General features: G+C 42.4%; 1 protein-coding gene across 1 annotated transcript in view; it reads right to left on the bottom strand.

Moving 5' to 3' along the window:
- SUSD5 (sushi domain containing 5) overlaps window positions 1-18423 on the bottom strand; it is a 43376-nt gene extending 24953 nt beyond the window's left edge. Inside the window, exons 1-2 of the mRNA XM_055558210.1 lie at window positions 18018-18423; window positions 7195-7372 (exon numbers count right to left, since the gene is read on the bottom strand). Coding sequence (XP_055414185.1) covers window positions 7195-7372; window positions 18018-18108 — 269 coding nt within the window. The 5' untranslated portion in view covers window positions 18109-18423. The remainder of the gene's footprint in view (window positions 1-7194; window positions 7373-18017) is intronic.
- Between the last annotated feature and the right edge of the window lie 319 nt (window positions 18424-18742).

An 18742-nucleotide genomic window follows, 5' to 3' on the forward strand; every position in this document is an offset into this window, starting at 1 on the left:
TCCAGATTTCTTAAGATAGATCGTTATTAGTTCCTGAACCTTCAGACTCTTTCCTTTTCTAACATAAGCATTTAATGTTTTTGTTAAAGCATTTAATGCATTTTCCTCCAGGTATAGCTCTAGTCGCATCCCATGACTTTGGGTATGCTATATATGTGTGTGTATGTATGTGTGTGCACATATGTGTGTGTATATATATACATATACATATATACATATATATATATAATTTTTGGCCACACTGTGTGGCATGTAGCACCTTAGTTCCAAGAGGGATGGAACCCATGCCTCCTGGATTAGAAGCACAGAGTCTTAACAACTGGACTGCTAGAGAAGTCCCTGTTATATTAATATCATTCATTTCTACATATATGTAAATTTCCATTATAATTTATTTTTGTCCCATGATTTGTTTAGGGGTATCACTTAAATCAACAAATAGGGTTTTTTTAAATCCACCTCATGGTTCTTCTTTTTTCTTTTTTTCATTTGTGCCATATGATGTAGACACAGCACAACTATGTACTTCCCAACATAAATGAAAACACACGTTCATAGAAAAACTTGTACATAAATGTTCACAACAGGTTTATTTGTTACAGAGCAAAAATGGAAACAACCCAAATGCCTATCAGGAAGTGTATGGATAAATAAATTGCAGCATACTTGATGCAATCAATTATTATTTAGCAGTAAAACATAATGAATCATTAATAACATAAAATATAGATGAATATCAAAATAATTTTTGAGTGAAAGGGGTCAGAAAAAGAGCATACGCTGTATGACTTCATTTATATGAAATACAAATTAGCCTCAGGTGTCAGAAACCTGATCAGTAACTATCTGAGCACAGAGGTGGATGATGGGTGATGGAGGTAGAAAGGGAGGAAAGAGCTGCAGCTGAGTCTGTCTATGTTTTGTAAATAAGTTCATTTGTATCTTTTAAAAGTGTTTATTTATTTTGGGCGGCACTGGGTCTCTGTTGCTGCATGCAGGCTCTCTCTGGTTGTGGAGAGTGGGGGCCACTCTGTTTGTAGTATATGGGCTTCTAATCGCAGTGGCTCCTCTTGTGGAGCACAGGCTCCTGAGCGCATGGACTCAGTGGTTGTGGCACGTGGGCTCAGTAGTTGTGGCACGTGGGCTCAGTAGTTGTGGCACGTGGGCTCAGTAGTTGTGGCACGCAGGCTCAGCTGCCCTGCAGCACGTGGAATCTTCCTGGACCAGGAATTGAACCCATGTCTCCTGCGTTGGCAGGCAGATTCTTTACCACTGGACCACCAGGGAAGTCCTGTATCTTTTTAAAAATTAGACTCCACATATGAGTGATAGCATATGATATTTGTCTTCCTCTGTTGGACTTTTTTCACTTCGTATGATCATGTCTAGGTCCACCCATATTGCTGCCGAAAGTACTGTTTCTTTTTTATGACTGAGTAGTATTTCATTGCCTGTATGTACCACTTCTTTACCCATTCCTCTGTTGACAGACATTTAGATTGCACTCATGTGCTGGCTACTGTGAAGAGTGTTGCACTGAACACTGGGGTGTATTGTGATTTTCAAATTATGGTTTTCTCGGGATACATGCCCAGGAGTGGGATTGCTAGATCATATGGAGCTCTGTTTTTACTTTTTCTAAGGAACCTCCACACTGTTCTCCAGAGTGGCTGTACTAATTTACATTCCCACTAACAGGTTAAGAGGCAATGGTCCTTGTTTTCTAATCAGAGCATCACATTTGCTTAATTTAATCATATATTTCTTTGAATTTAAATCTGCCATATTTCTATTAGTCCTGCCCATTCTTTCTTCTCTTTTCTTTTCCAGAGTTTGATTGTTTGAATTCCTTTTCAGCAATCTCTTCTTCTGTATTGATTTGGAAGTTACATGTTCTTTTACAATTCTTTTAGTGGTTACTCCAGAGGTTATACGGAGAAGGCAATGGCACCCCACTCCAGTACTCTTGCCTGGAAACTCCCATGGACGGAGGAGCCTGGTAGGCTGCGGTCCATGGGGTTGCTAAAAGTCGGACATGACTGAGCGACTTCACTTTCACTTTTCACTTTCATGCATTGGAGAAGGAAATGGCAACCCACTCCAGTGTTCTTGCCTGGAGAATCCCAGGGACGGTGGAGCCTGGTGGGCTGCCGTCTCTGGGGTCGCACAGAGTCGGACACGACTGAAGTGACTTAGCAGCAGCAGCAGCAGCCAGAGGTTATAACATGCTTCTTTGATTTATTAAAATTTAATGTTTCTTTTACCCTCTTTCTCAACAACACAACTTAAAATACTATGTGTTAACATACTTCAAACACTTCCTGATTTGTATGCCATTTTTTAGTGTTTAGTATTACTATTATTGCTTTAAATAATTATAGATCTTCCTCAACTTACAATGGGGGTTACATCCCCCCAAACTTGTAATAAGTTGACAATATGGTAAGTAAAAAATGCACATAATACACACAGCCTACTGAACATCAGAGCTTAGCCTAGGCTACCTTAAACATGCTCTAAACATTTACATCAGCCTACAGTTGGGTAAGATCATCTAACAGTCTATTTTACAATAAAGCATTGAATGTCTCATGTAATTTATTGAATGCTATGCTGAAAGTGAAAGAGCTGAATGGTCATCTCACCACGGAATGGCTATAGTGCGTCCGGTTTTTATTCTCATGATCACACAGCTGACTGGGAGCTGCAGCTTACTGCCACTGCCCTGCATCACAAAAAAGTATCAGACAGTATCTCACTAGCCTAAAAGAGATCAAAATTCACAACTTGAAGAACCATTTCTGTTGAAAGCATAATGCTTTCCTACCATCATGAAGTTAAAAAGTTGTACGGTGAACCACCATAAGTCAGGGACCATCTGTATGTAATTTCAACTCACCCCTATATTTACTTTTACCTCTCAATTCTTTCTGGCTATGGCAATTCTTTCTTGCGTCTCCAGTTGTCCACCTCCAATTATTTTCCTCCTGCCAGAAGAACGTGCTTCAGGGTTTCATTTAGTGCAGATCATATATAACGAATTCGCTCACCTTTATCTGTCTGAAAATTCTTTATTTTACCTTTATCCTCTGAAGATATTTTCACTGGGTATAGAATTCCAGTTTGGCAGTATTTTCTTTCAGCACTTGGAAGGCATCACTCAGTGGTCTTTGGGCTTTCACTGTTACTTTATTGCTGCTCCTTTGAAGGTACTCTTTCTTTTCCTTATTACTTTTAACAGTTTTTCTTCATATTTGATCCTTAACCAGTTTTACTATTTTGTTCCAGGTTGTGAAACTCTTATTTATCCTGATTGGGCTTCGCAGGGCTTCTCAAATCTGTGTGTGAGTATTTTTCCACAGTTGTGGCTAAATATACTAATTTTGCTTCATCTTATTTCTCTTCTCCTTTGGGATTTCTAATTACATGCATCTTCTTTGCTTTGTACTCTTTCTTCTATATTTTCATCCTGTTTCTTCTTTATTCTGGACATTTTCCTCTAAAATATCTTCCAGTTCATTAATTATTTCTTTGACTCTTAAAATCAGCTGTCAGATTTGGCCATTAAGTTCTTAATTTCAGCTATTGTATTTTTCACTTCTAGAGTTTTTTACTTGGTTATTTTCATAGTTTTCAGTCTTCTGCCAAAATTCTCCTTTTTGTCCTTTGTATTTTGAGCATTTTAAAGAGTCATTTTAAAGTCTGCATCTACCAATGTTAACATCTAGAATTTCTATTGGCTATTTTTATTATTATTGCCTTGTCTGCCCAGCTCAGTTCAGTCACTCAGTCATGTCCAACTCTTTGTTACCCCATGGACTGCAGCATGCCAGGCTTCCCTGTCCATCACCACCTCCTGGAGTTTACTCAAACTCAAGTCCATTGACTTGGTGATGCCATCCAACCATCTCATCCTCTGTCGTCCCCTTCTCCTCTCACCTTCAATCTTTCCCAGCATCAGGATCTTGAAATGAGTCAGTTCTTCACATCAGGTGGCCAAAGTACTGGAGTTTCAGCTTCAGCATCAGTCCTTCCAATGAATATTCAGGACTGATTTCCTTTAGGATGGACTGGTTGGATCTCCTTGCAGTCCAAGGGACTCTCAAGAGTCTTCTCCAACACCACAGTTCAAAAGCATCAATTCTTCAGCACTCAGCTTTCTTCACAGTCCAACTCTCACACCCATACATGACCACAGGAAAAACCATAGCTTTGACTAGACGGACCTTTGTTGGTGAAGTAATGTCTCTGCTTTTGAATATGCTGTCTAAGTTGGTCATAACTTTCCTTCCAAGGAGTAAGTGTCTTTTACTTTCATGGCTGAAGTCACCATCCTCAGTGATTTTGAAGCCCAAAAAAATGAAGTTTGTCACTGTTTCCACTGTTTGCTCATCTATTTGCCATAATGGGTCCAGATGCCATGATCTTAGTTTTCTGAATGTTGAACTTTAAGCCAACTCTTCACTCTCCTCTTTTACTTTCATCAAGAGGCTCGTTAGTTCTTCACTTTCTGCCATAAGGGTGGTGTCATCTGCATATCTCAGGTTATTGATATTTCTCCTGGCAGTCTTGATTCCAGCTTGTGCTTCATTCAGTCCAGCATTTCTCATGATGTACTGTGCATATAAGTGAAATAAGCAGGGTGACAATGTACAGCCTTGATGTACTCCATTTCCTATGTGGAACCAGTCTGTTGTTCCATGTCCAGTTCTAACTGTTGCTTCTTGATCTACACACAGATTTCTCAGGAGGTAGGTAAGGCAGTCTGGTATTCCCATCTCTTGAAGAATTTTCCACAGTTTGTTGTGATCCACACAGTCAAAGGATTTGGCATAGTCAATAAAGCAGAAATAGATATTTTTCTGGAACTCTCTTGCTTTTTCAATGATCCAACGTATGTTGGCAATTTCATCTCCAGTTCCTCTGCCTTTTCTAAATCCAGCTTGAACATCTGGAAGTTCACGGTTCACGTACTATTGAAGCCTGGGTTGGAGGATTTTGAGCATTACTTTACTAGCGTGTGAGATGAGTGCAACTGTGCTGGAGTTTGAGCATTCTTTGGCCTTGCCTTTCTTTGGGATCGGAATAGAAACTGACCTCATGTGACTGGTGCCTCCCCATGTGACTGGTTATTTTATACTATGTGACAAGTCTTTTATTTGCTAACATAGTTTGTAGAAATAAATTGTCTAGGATAATATTATTTTCCGCTACAGAAGTTTTTAAAAAATATTTATTATTTTGTTTGGCTGCACCGAGTCTGAATTGTAACATGTGAGATCTTTGATCTTCATTGTGGCATGCAGGATTTTTTATTTTAGTAGTTGCGGCATCTGGGATCTATTTCTTTGACCAGGGATCAAACCCGAGGGCCCCACATTAGGAGCGTGGAATCCTAGCCATTGGGCCTCCGGGGAAGTCCTTGCACTGTGCATTTGATAGTCTTTGGTGGGGAGGGGAGATGGACCCACAGTGAAATGTACTACTAACGGTCAGATACTTCATGGTTCCAGAAATATTAACATGGAAAACTATTTTAATATGTCATTTAGTAAATATTTCAAATAAGCATGTTTACTGTATAAAGAAATATCATCTAAGCAAGGTAGAGATCCACTATGTAATATGTTTTAACACATTATAGCAAACCCAGAGAAGATAAACCTTTCCAATGACTTCGTTTCTATTTGTAATGCCTAGGAGACCTAAGCCTGGCTCCAAGCTGGCTCTTTAGAATCTCTGAATACCTTGATTGTCTGATTCAATGATAGTAACAGAATTATTAAAAGTATCCATACTTAACTACACTAGGGAAACATGTATTATCATTGGTCATATTTTGTTGATTTAGGACCTTGGAAGTAAAATACAAGGCAGAGAGAGTCACAATTCCAGACTCACTGAAAAGTTCTGGAGGTTGTTTCATTTTTTCTCTTTATTCAATTGCTGCTTCACCTTTGGGGATGTGAATCAGCATGGTTGTGTATGTTTTCTATGGCTATTTCCCAGCCAGACATCTTCAGGGTCAAGCAGTTCTTGGAGCCCATTTCTTCTCTCACATTCCTGTGGCATGAAGGAAAAAGTGGAATGGCTCCTGCCCTCTCTGTTTATGACTAATAAACAGAGCAGTTAGCAGCACTAATGGGATGTTTTCTCCTAGCCAGCCACAGAATTATTTCTCCACAAGGATTCCAAGGGTCAGGAATTCAGATAGGGCACGATGGGAAAGGCTTGTCTCTGCTATACAATGTCTAAGGCTGAGCTGGGGAGACTCTTCTAAGGCTGGGCTGGCTCACTCAATAGCTGGGGGTTGGAATCACCCAGAGGCAGTTAATGCTCGCTAGTGGCTGGGAAATCAGTTGGGGCTATTGGTGAGAGTACATACGCAGGGCATTTCCATGTGGCCTGGGCTTCCTAGGACTTCTCAGTGGTAGCATCTCAAAAGTAAGTGTCCCCAGAAATCAGAAAGTGGCTTTTTCCAACCTAGCCTCAGAGTATCACTCCTGCTGTGTTCTACCCGTCATGGCAATGCTATGCTATCCCTCATTCAAAGGTAGAGGACACTGGGACTTCCCTGGCAGCCTAGTGGTTAAGACCCTGTGCCTCTCCTGCAGGAGGCAAGGGCTTGATCCCTGGGTGGGGAATGAAGATCCCGCAGGTCACATGGTGAGGCCAAAAAAATAAGGAGTGATATAAAAACAAACAAAATACAAAGGGAAAGGACACTGACCCCACTTCTCAATGGGAGTAATGTGAAAGAATTTGTAATTATATTTTAAAACCTCCATGCCATGTTCCTCTTTTCTCATGGATGCAGATGAACGTCCCCAGAGAAAAAGAGATAAAGAACATATGTCAAACAGTTAAGGGTCATCGACTCTGAGGTAGGAAAGAAGAGAGAAACTCACTTTGTGCTTTATATATATATATATTACCTGAAATTTTTATGAGCATGTATTATTTTTGTAACCTAAAAGGCAATTCAAAATAACAAAGCAAGGGGGAAAAGACTGCAACAGAACTCCAGAGATATGTTTTTATATGAGAACTCAAAACAAAAACCATACTGCAAGCCATAGCCCACTGCACTGTCTATCCTGGTGCCTCAACAGAACAGTTATTGAGCCACCCAATCAGCCCTGATGGGGTAGTGGAGGAGCTGGAAGGAGAGTGCCCTCAGCTGGCCTGACTTACCCTAGGGTGCCGTCCGCCAGCCAGCCCGTGGTGCACACCGCCAACGCGCAGTCCTGGACCACCCTCCGCAGCTCATCTGCAGACACCAGGTGAGCACCTCTGCTTCTGCAGGAAAGCCGCGCAGCCTCCAGTGCCAGGCCCTGAGAGCCGTTCTGAGACTCTAGCACGAAGAGCTTCCCTGTGTGAGGACAAGCACGGACACAGGCTGATTCCAGGATCCAAGGGAATTTAACCTCAGCAGACACCCCCCGGGCAAACACCTGTCAGGACTGCAGTCTCTCCCACTTGCTTAAAGACTGAAGCACAGCAACTACCTCAATGCGCTCATCCCTGGGGCCAAGCGATGACAATTACAATTTTTTACTCTTAAAAAAAAAAGTAACTAACTGCTCTGGCATGTTTATCTGGGTAAGTCCTTCAAATCTTCCATTTAAAAAGATGCTTAGAGGCATTATTTACAATGCTTGGCAATTTCCTTGCCAAGACAAGGAAACATCCTGACTGTATATCAGTAAATGAATGGATAGAGAGATATACACAACGGAATAATATTCATCTATAAAAAAGAACGAAATTTTGCCATTTGCAGCAACATGGGTGGACTTCAAATGCGTTATAGTAAGGGAAATATGTCAGACAAAGACAATATCACTTAAATGTGGAATCTAAAAAATACAACAAACTGGTGAATATAACAAAAAAGAAGCAGACTCACAGATACAGAGAACAAAGCAGTGGGGAGAATGAAGGGCGAGGGGAGACGCGGGGGTGGGGGAGGCACAAACCACCGAGTGTCAGACAGGCTCAAGCACGTGTTGCACAACGCAGGGAGTATAGCCAGTATTTTGTAATCTTTGTAACTGCAAGACAAGGGACTGCAGCACTCCAGGCTTCTTGTCCATCACCAACTCCCGGAGTTTGCTCAAACTCACGTCCATCCAGCCAGTGATGCCACTCAACCATCTCATCCTCTGTCATCCCCTTCTCCTCCCACCTTCAATCTTTCCCAGCATCAGGGTCTTTTGCAATGAGTCAGCTCTTCAAATCAGGTGGCCAAAGTATTGGAGTTTCAGCTTCAGCATCAGTCCTTAACACCCAGGACTGATCGCCTTTAGGATGGACTGGTTGGATCTCCTTGCAGTCCAAGGGACTCTCAAGCGTCTTCTCCAACACCACAGTTCACAAGCATCAATTCTTCAGTGCTCATTTTTCTTTATAGTCCAACTCTCACATCCATGTGTGACTACTGGAAAAACCATAGCTTTGACTAGGAGGATCTTTGTCAGCATAGTAACATCCCTGCTTTTTAATATGCTGTCTAGGTTGGTCATAGTTTTTCTTCCAAGGAGCAAGTGTCTTTTAATTTCATGGCTGCAGTCACCATCTGCAGTGATTTTGGAGCCCAGAAAAATAAAGTCTCTCACCGTTCCATTGTTTCCCTATTTGTTTGCCATGAAGTGATGGAACCAAATGCCATGATCTTAATTTTTTGAATGTTGAGTTTTAAGCCAACTTTTTCACTTTCCTCTTTCACTTTCATCAAGAGGCTCTTTAGTTCATCTTCACTTTCTGCCATAATGGTAGTGTCTTCTGCGTATCTGAGGTTATTGATATTTCTCCCTGCAATCTTGATTCCAGCTTGTGCCTCATCTAGACCAGCACTTCGCATGATGTACTCTGCATATAAGTGAAATAAGCAAGGTGACAATGTACAGCCTTGACGTTCTCCTTTCCCAATGTGGAACCAGTCTGTTGTTCCATGTCTGGTTCTAACTGTTGCTTCTTGACCTGCATACAGATTTCTCAGGAGGCAAGTCAGGTGGTCTGGTATTCATCTCTTGAAGAATTTTCCACAGTTTGTTGTGATCCACACAGTCAAAGGCTTTGGTGTAGTCAATAAAGCAGAAGTAGATGTTTTTCTGGAACTCTCTTGTTTTTTCTGTGATCCAGTGGATGTTGGCAATTTGATCTCTGCTTCCTCTGCATTTTCTAAATCCAGCTTGAAGACTTGGAAGTTCTCGGTTCACATACTGTTGAAGCCTCACTTGAAGGATTTTGAGGATTACTTTGCTAGCGTGTGAGATGAGTGCAATTGTGCAGTAGTTTGAACATTCTTTGGCATTGCTGTTCTTTGGGATTGGAATGAAAACTGACCTTTTCCAGTCCTGTGGCTACTGCAGAGTTACCTTTGCTGGTATATTGAGTGCAGCACTTTAACAGCATCATATTTTAGGATTTGAAATGGCTCAGCTGAAATTCCATCACCTTCAATAGCTATGTTCGTAGTAGTGCTTCCTAAGGCCCACTTGACTTCACATTCCAGGATGTCTGGACAGAACGTTTCTGACAAAACGTGGTCCACTGGAAAAGGGAGTGCAAACCACTTCAGTATTCTTGCCTTCAGAACCCCATGAACAGTATGAACAGGCAAAAAGATATGATACTGAAAGATGAACTCCCCAGGTCAGTAGGTGCCCAATATGCTACTGGAGATCAGTGGAGAAATAACTCCAGAAAGATTGAAGAGACAGAACCAAAGCGAAAACAATGCCCAGTTGTGGCTGTGACTGGTGACGGAAGTAAAGTCCGATGCTGTAAAGAATAATACTGCATAGGAACCGGGAAAGTTAAGTCCACGAATCCGGGTAAATTGGAAGTGGTCAAGCAGGAGATGGCAAGAGTGAACATTGACATTTTAGGAATCAGTGAACTAAAATGGACTGGAATGGGTGAATTTAACTCAGATGACCATTATATCTACTACTGTGGACAAGAATCCCTTAGAAGAAATGGAGTAGCCCTCACAGTCAACAAAAGAGTCTGAAACGCAGTACTTGGGTGCAGTCTCAAAAATGACAGAATGATCTCTCTTTGTTTCCAAGGCAAACCATTCTATATCATGGTAATCCAAGTCTATGCCCTGATCAATAATGCTGAAAAAGCTGAAGTTGAACAGTACTATGAAGACCTACAAGACCTTCTAGAACTAACACCCAAAAAGAGATGTCCTTTTCATTATAGGGTGCTGCTAAGTCGCTTCAGTCGTATCCGACTCTGTGTGACCCCATAGACGGCAGCCCACTAGGCTCCCCAGTCCCTGGGATTCTCCAGGCAAGAACACTGGAGTGGGTTGCCATTTCCTTCTCCAATGCATGAAAAGTGAAAAGTGAAAGTGAAGTCGCTCAGTCGTGTCCAACTCTTCGCAACCCCATGGACTGCAGCCCACCAGGCTCCTCCATCCATGGGGTTTTCCAGGCAAGAGTACTGGAGTGGGGTGCCATCGCCTTCTCCGTCATTATAGGGTACTGCTTCATTCTATACTCCAAGGCCAAATTTGCCTGTTACTCCAGGTACCTCTAAACTTCCTACTTTTGCATTCATTATAGGGTACTGGAATGCAAAAGTAGGAAGTTTAGAGATACCTGGAGTAAGAGGCAAGTTTGGCCTTGGAGTATGGAATGAAGCAGGACAAAGTCTAATAGAGTTTTGCCAAGAGAATGCACTGGTCATAATAGCAAACACCCTCTTCCAACAACACAAGAGATGACTATACACATGGACATCACCAGATGGTCAATACTGAAATCAGGTTGATTATATTCTTTCTAGCCAAAGATGGAGAAGCTCTATACAGTCAGCAAAAACAAGACCAGGAGCTGACTGACTCAGATCATGAACTCCTTATTGCAAAATTCAGACTTAAATTGAAGAAAGTAGGGGAAATCACTGGATCATTCAGGTATGACCTTAATTAAATCCCTTACGATTATACAGTGGAAGTGACAGATTCAAGGGATTAGATCTGATAGAGTGCTTGAAGAACTATGGACGGAGGTTCATGACATTGTACAGGAAGCAGTGATCAAGACCATCCCCAAGAAAAAGAAAAAGAAATGCAAAAAGGCAAAATGGTTGTCTGAGGAGGCCTTACAAATAGCTGAGAAAAGAAGAGAAGCTAAAGGCAAAGAAGAAAAGGAAAGATATACCCATCTGAATGCAGAGTTCCAAAGAATAGCAAGGAAAGGTAAGAAAGCCTTCCTCAGTAATCAGTGCAGAGAAATACAGGAAAACCATAGAATGGGAAAGACTAGAGATCTCTCAAGGAAATCAGAGATACCAAGGGAACATTTCATGCAAAGATGGGCTCAATAAAGGACAGAAATGGTATGGACCTAACAAAGCAGAAGATATTAAGAACGGGTGGCAAGAATACACAGAAGAACTGTACAAAAAGATCTTCATGACCCAGAAAACCATGATGGTGTGATCCCTCACCTGTAAATGGAAAGTAACCTTCAAAATTGTATAAAAATCAAAATACTGAATAAAAATAAATAAAAAGGCCCTTTACAAACCACGTATGCTAAAGCTCAGCGTCCTAGGCTCCCCTGGGTGGGGTCACTTGGTGTCCAAGGCCCTGATTCAGCCTCAGCTCTGCCTTCCTCTGCTGCCCTGGCCTGGAGTGTGACCTCACACCAGCAGGTTGCTTCCCTCCTGTCTCAGGACATCATCACTTCCCATGATGAGTGTGCTTGTGTTTGCTGCATTTCTCCCCACCGGCCAAGAGAGCAGTAGCCTCGTCTCTTGCACCCTGGCTGCTGGCACTACATCAATTTACGCGCAAGAAGCCTCAAGAAATATAGGGAGATGGGTAGAATAGGATGTGAACTCAGGGAGAGGTGAAAGCTGAGTCTGAAAGCAAAGGACAGCTTTAGGCAAGAAAACCATTGTGCAGGAGGGTGTGCTGGGGCCCCCAGCAACCTCTTGAAGGGACCAAGTCGGGACCCTGTCAAATCTAAGGTAAAGGCAGGGAGAAAAAGCCCACCTAAAATGTCACGTTTCACTTCCGTCAGCAAAATTACCATAAAATATTCAGTTCAGTTCAGTTCAGTAGAGTCGCTCAGTCGTGTCCAACTCTTTGTGACCCCATGAATTGCAACACACTAGGCCTCAGCAACTCCCGGAGTTCACTCAGACTCACGTCCATCGAGTCGGTGATGCCATCCAGCCATCTCATCCTCTGTCGTCCCCTTCTCCTCCTGCCCCCAATCCCTCCCAGCATCAGAGTCTTTTCCAATGAGTCAACTCTTCGCATGAGGTGGCCAAAGTACTGGAGTTTCAGCTTTAGCATCATTCCTTCCAAAGAAATCCCAGGGCTGATCTCCTTCAGAATGGACTGGTTGGATCTCCTTGCAGTCCAAGGGACTCTCAAGAGTCTTCTCCAACACCACAGTTCAAAAGCATCAATTCTTTGGTGCTCAGCTTTCTTCACAGTCCAACTCTCACATCCATACATGACCACTGGAAAAACCATAGCCTTGACCAGACAGACCTTTGTTGGCAAAGTAATATGTCTGCTTTTCAATATTGATCTTAATCAAATAAGAAACTTAGCTGTCGTCTACTGTAAAATTATTACCACAAACACAGTAATCTTCCCAGCTTTGGAAGCAAAAGCTATAATAAAAGAAATGCAAAAACTTCTCACAGTAAACATTACCTGTAGGTGACTGGAGTTCCCTCAGACATGGTACCAGTGTGCAGAAAACGACCTGAATAACTATATTAATCTTGGTAATCCTACCTGAAGAAGCAAGCATGCACCCTCAAGACACTTTTGTATAAGTAGCATTTGTATATCTGGAAAAAAAGGGCTATGAAATTAGACACAGGTTTTGATGGTCAAACCCCGAGATAAAAGTGAAAGCCAAGGGTTCACATGATGCAAGGAATCTGACAGACCTCTCTTCCCTGCTCCAGCACTGCCACTGCGCACACGAACCTGAGAGTCGGAAACGTTAAACTCTCAAGATGAGAGTGGGCAAGGGTAAACTATATCCCCTTCCCCCCATTCTGAAGACTGCTGGAGGCGTCATCTTGGTGCTAGGAACCCAAATGCTAACCTTCGTTGAGAACGGTAGTCCTAACAAAAAATGGATGTTTAGAATACTTCAAGCCATGGACGTAGCCTAAAGTGGCCCAAGACTAACATTTATCCAGACACCTCATAGGAACAATTTTAACTCCTCTCTGAAGGGGGAAAACAAAAACAAAAACACCTTTATCTTATGCTTCAGGAAATCCCATGCAAACACTTTTTCAAAGGCAATGACCACCAAAGTAAAACACAGCAAAGAGTTCAAGGAAACCAGGCACTGTGAGTCAGAAGCAACAGATGTGACATGTAACAGACACTGACCTAAAAATAAGTCCAATACTGGTATTAACAGGCACAGACTACAAAACAATGGTGATGACTATATTTAGAGAAATAACTAATTTGAAAATATCTGCAAAGAATAGGAAGCTATAAAAAGTTGCTAAGCTGACTTGAAAAAGAACAAAATAGGAAATCTAGAAATGTTTATAAAAAATGATAAATTTAAAATGTAATAAATGTTTTTGACTGCGTATCAGACACATTTGAACAAAGAACTTATCCTTGAAAAAGAAATCAGAAGGCATCATCCAAAATGTAGTAGAATGACCAAAAAGATGGAAAATATTAATATTACTCAGCTGTGAAAAGGATAATACCATTTGCAGCAACATGGATGGACCTAGAGCTGATCATACTAAGTGAAGTGAGTCAGACAAAGACAAATATTATATGATGTCACTTACTTGTGGAATCTAAAAATATGATATAAATGAACTTATTTACAAAACAAAAATCGACTCACAGACACAAACTTATATGGTTACCAAAAAGGATGAGGGGGGAGACAAATTAGGAGTTTGGGATTAATACATGTGCACCACTATATATAAAAGAGATTAACAACAAAGACCTACTATGTAACACAAGGAGCTATATTCAATATATTGTAATAACCTATAATGGAAAAGACTATTAAAAAGTGAATCACTTTGCTCTATACCTGAAACTAATAAAACACTGTAAATTAACTATACTTCAATTTAAAAAATGGCTATTAGGATATAAAAACTAAAAAATAGAATAGCAGAGAGCAACACCTCCCAACTTGATCTATGAGACCACCATTGCCCTAATGCCAAACCCAGACAAAAGACACAAGAAAAGAAAATTATAGGCCATTATCTCTCATAAATATAGACACAAAAATCCTCAACAAAAATACTAGCAAAGCAAGTCCAGCAGAATTAAAAAAAAATAATTATACACTATGACTAAGTGGGATCTATCCCAGGAATACAAGGTTGACTTATACCCCCAAATCAATTAAGGGAATACAATTTATCAATAGAATAAAGGCCAAAAACTACATGACCATCTCAATAGATGCAGGAAGGCACTTGACAAAAATTCAATACCTTTTCATGATAAAAGCATTCAACAAACTAGGAATGAAGAGGAATTTCTTCAACCTGATAAAAGCATCTACAAAAATCCCATAGCTGACATTACACTTGATGGTGAAATGCTGAATGCCTTCTGCTACCATCCTTGTCAACAAGGATTATCCACTCTTGCCACGTCTATTCAACATTGTACTGGCAGTTCTCTCCAAGGCAATTAGGCAAGAAAATGAAATAAAAAGCATCCAGATTGGAAAAAAGAAAAATACATCTGCAAACGACATAATCTTGGAATGTAGAAAATCCTAAGGAATCCACTAAAAAAGTACTAGAACTAGTTCAGTATTTATACTTCAGTGGATATGTGGAGAAACTAAAGTAGGTCATCTTGCTATAAAATCTTTCCTTAGGATTCCATTTACACACGTCGCTTCACAGACCATCTTGACATGGATGACTCACATTCTTCTCTTCAGTCCAGACCCTTTCTGTTCACCCCAGCCTTCTTTCCATCCCCAGCCTCTCTCACCTGGACAAGTGAAATACCACCTTATGGTCTCTCCACATCCAGTCTTGCCCTGGTCCTATCCGTTCTTCCTACTCTCAGGACGAGCTTCTAAAAATGCAAACCTGATCAGTCACTCTACTACTGGAAGCCATTCAATGTTTTCCTTTCCGTTTGGGGATTGAAACAAAACTTGGCCCCATGTCAATTCTCCTAGCATCATCACAAACTACTTCCACCTTGGACTCTGGACTCCAGAACTCTGTTTCTTATCACATGTCCCATTTTCTCTGTGACTCACAGTTTCTTTGTACATCATTTTCTGTTCAGATCCCTTTTCTTCCCCCCTTTGCCTGGTCAGTTCTTGCTCATCTTTCAGATCCTCCTACACCAAATGAAAAAATCTCCTGATACACGCTGTCATAGTACTTCTGTCCTTTAATTTTATCAGAACTGCAATTTCACATTTTGTTCACATAATTATTTGCCTAATGAGTCTCTTCCCCCCACTGGATTTTTTTTCTTTTGTCGGGCCACGGCTTAGTTGAAGCATGTGGAATCTTTTAGCTGCCACATGAGGGATCTTTCGTTGCACTACGTGGGATCTAGTTCCCCGACGAGGGATTGAACCTGGGACCCTGCAATGGGAGCATGGAGTCTTAGCCACCAGGGAAGTCCCTCCCCTATTGGATTTTAAGCTCCCTGATAACAAGGAACTTTTTCTCCTTGCCATTCTATCCTCAACAGCAAGGGTAGTAACCTAGCATAAGGTAGACACTCAAATTACCTGTTGAATTAATGATCTTTTCCTTCAATCATTACCCAAACACAGTTAATTTGCATCCAGTTAATGAGAAGATATTTTTCAGTTTCAAAAATATTTTAAAATTACAGTAGCAGGTCTCTTTTATGTATAAGATACATATCTAATTAGTCCAATGGAAAACTAAATGTCATTTGAGTTTGACTTATTTTTTAATAGGTCTATGGAATTTTTAATAACACCAAATTCTCTCTTCAAATGTCCTAACACATCAGGTTAGCTGCACATTTCATCTTCCTCCTTCCATCACCGTAGAACACAAATCCCTAAGTGTGAAAAGTGGTGGTAGTTAAGCATAGATTTAGTAAAGAAAAGATTCCTTTCATAAATAGATTCTAATTTCTTCAATGGCTCTGTTATAGAAGTTGGAGCTCAGCAACTGGAGTTTCTTGAAAGCAAAGGTACCTATAGTTCGCCATTGGGGAAGAAGGGAGAAGGAAAGGAGAAAAGGGAGAAATGGAGGCATTTCTGGCAAGTGTTAACAAGAAAAGGGGGATAGGGAAGGACAGAGGAGCCTGGTGTGCTTTGGTCCATGGGGTGGCAGCGAGTCGCACACAACTTAGCAACTAAACAACAGCCAGGCTTGGTGCTTTCTCCTTGTCTGATGATATTTCTGTCTTAAAGTTTCTATGATCCAAATCAAGCCATATTGCTCCATATCCATCTGGCATTCCACTTAAGCAGTTATAATGGGGTGAAATGAAAGTCTCATGGATTGCAGGATATTTCTTTAAAAGGAAATAAAATGGGTACAATAGTATACATTGTTCAAAAGTTAGTACTAGCTCCAATTTATTCTAGTTGCATTCTTTAAAATCAGCTTAATTTTTCATGACTCAATGTCCGGCCAAAAACTACTACACCAAAGAACTAAGAGTGGATTGGCTGCTTATAGGGATGGAATTTCTTTTGGGGTGATGAAAATACTCAGAAATTAGAGAGTAGTGATGGTTGTAAAACATAAGGACTATATTAAAAAACACTTGAATTGTGCATTTTAAAATGGTAAATTGTACATGAATTTTATCTTAATTAAAAATTAACAGGGTTCACTAGAAGCTTTCAAAGTTAACAGTGTTGTTTTTTTTCTCACACACTCTCTCTGAGGATATGGAGAAATAAGACACTGACCTTAATTATGACCAAAGAGTCCTACAATATGGCACTTAAGACAAAACTTCTAAGATAATACCTGGAGGTTTTCCTCAGGCTTTCTCCTTTCCCTAACCACTGTGCTTCTTTTTTGTCAAATCTTCTCCTTTCACCCAATATTGTTGGCTAAATAGTGATGACATTTTAAGATAGACAAAGCATCCTGAATCAGCCAAGAGTTTTTTTTACTTCATCAACCTAACTTGTCCCAAGCTTGATTTACTAGAAACTCCTCACGGATGTGAGAACTCATGACTTCTTTTTCATCATATCCTTCTGCACAAATCAATAGGGATTTTGATTGAACAGCTAAATTAGCTTTTTGAAACTGAGCTGATCTAAGGTTGTGATTCTGCTAATTTAAGAGAAGTATTGAAACCTGAATTCAGGCTCAACAAACGAGCAAAAAGATGGGTCAATTCTCGAAAATCTGCAACAATCTGGTTCTTACCTATTTCTCCAGCTTCTTGTGGAAGGACAGCCTCACCTTGAACTTTGCACTCTAGCCACTCTATCATTTATCCCATTTTCCCTGCCACTCACAGGGCCTTTGCACGTGCCATCGTCTCTCCCCAGTATATTCTCCTCTCTCTTTCGCCTGATTTCCTCTCATCTTTCAGCTCTTCCTAGACCAAGCCAAAACTCCGAGGGAGTCTTGTAATCACCGGCGGTGCAATTAGGAGCACATTTAATAGACGTGGGAAATCATATCTCTGCAACGGAGGTTCCAGGCACCCTAGACGTGATGTCATTTTGCAGACTTTTCAAGATCTTGGAAAGCTAGCGGCAGAGCTGTGAGATCAAAGCACAGGCTTTCTCCGGTGCGCGCCCCGCAGGAAGGGGTGGTTGAGGGACTCCAGGGCGCGTTTCGGCTCGAGGCTACTCGAAGAGCCGGGAGGGGGGACGCAGGGTGGCAGGACGGCCACTCGCCTCGTTCTCGCCCCAGCTGGCCGTGCTCTGGGCTCGTCCCAGGGGGCAGCCCAAGCGAGCTTCGCTTTCCCTACCGAGACCCTATGAGCCACCCGGGGCCCGCCGCCTCGTGGACGCTCCACGGACACTCACCATTCGCCGGCGTGGAGAGGCGCGGCAGGCCAAGAAGGAGCAGCGCCGCAGCCCAGAGCCGGGCGCCGGAGCCGGGTCCCTCGGCAGCCATGGTGCGGGCGTCCGTGGGCCCGCAGCTGGAGCGCGGGCTCCGACCGCGCCGAGATTCCGCTGCCCGCGCAGCTGCCCGGCGCGCGCCCCTCGGCTCCGCGCGAGGCGCTGTGTTCGCGCGTCGCAGGCTTAGCTCCGCTCACGCAGAGAGGGGGGAGCGTGGCGGGCCTGGGAGGCTGGGGACGCCGGAGCCGCAGCGCGGGGGCCCAAACTCCCGGGGGTCTCGTCCGCGGCGCCGGGGAGGCGGCGGCAGCCCGGCTCCGCCTTCGCGCTGGGCACCTGGAGGTCTCGGTGCCAAAGGAGGCTGCGCCGGACGGACGGCAGGCTCCCAGGGCGCCTCCCGGACGAAGGGGAAGGGCTTGAGGAGGCGGGAGACCGGAGCACCGGCTTCAGGGAATCCCTGCCTGCCTGGGGACCCTCTGAGAATGGGGGACGCGGTCTTGAGAGGCCTAGCCCCTCCAGGAGGACCGGGAAAAATCGGATGCCTAACTCTGTCCTCTGCTTCTTGATTTTGCAGCTGGAGTCCTCCTAGAGTGGAAGAATTTTTTTTTTTTTTTTAAAGAAAACTAACTGGCCAGCCTCATTCCGAGGAGTGACACCACGGACTAGCGAGACTCCTTTTCCCCTAAAAGGCC

The sequence above is a fragment of the Bubalus kerabau genome, chromosome 20 (assembly GCF_029407905.1).
Source record: "Bubalus kerabau isolate K-KA32 ecotype Philippines breed swamp buffalo chromosome 20, PCC_UOA_SB_1v2, whole genome shotgun sequence".
Classification (NCBI taxonomy): Eukaryota; Metazoa; Chordata; class Mammalia; order Artiodactyla; family Bovidae; genus Bubalus; species Bubalus kerabau.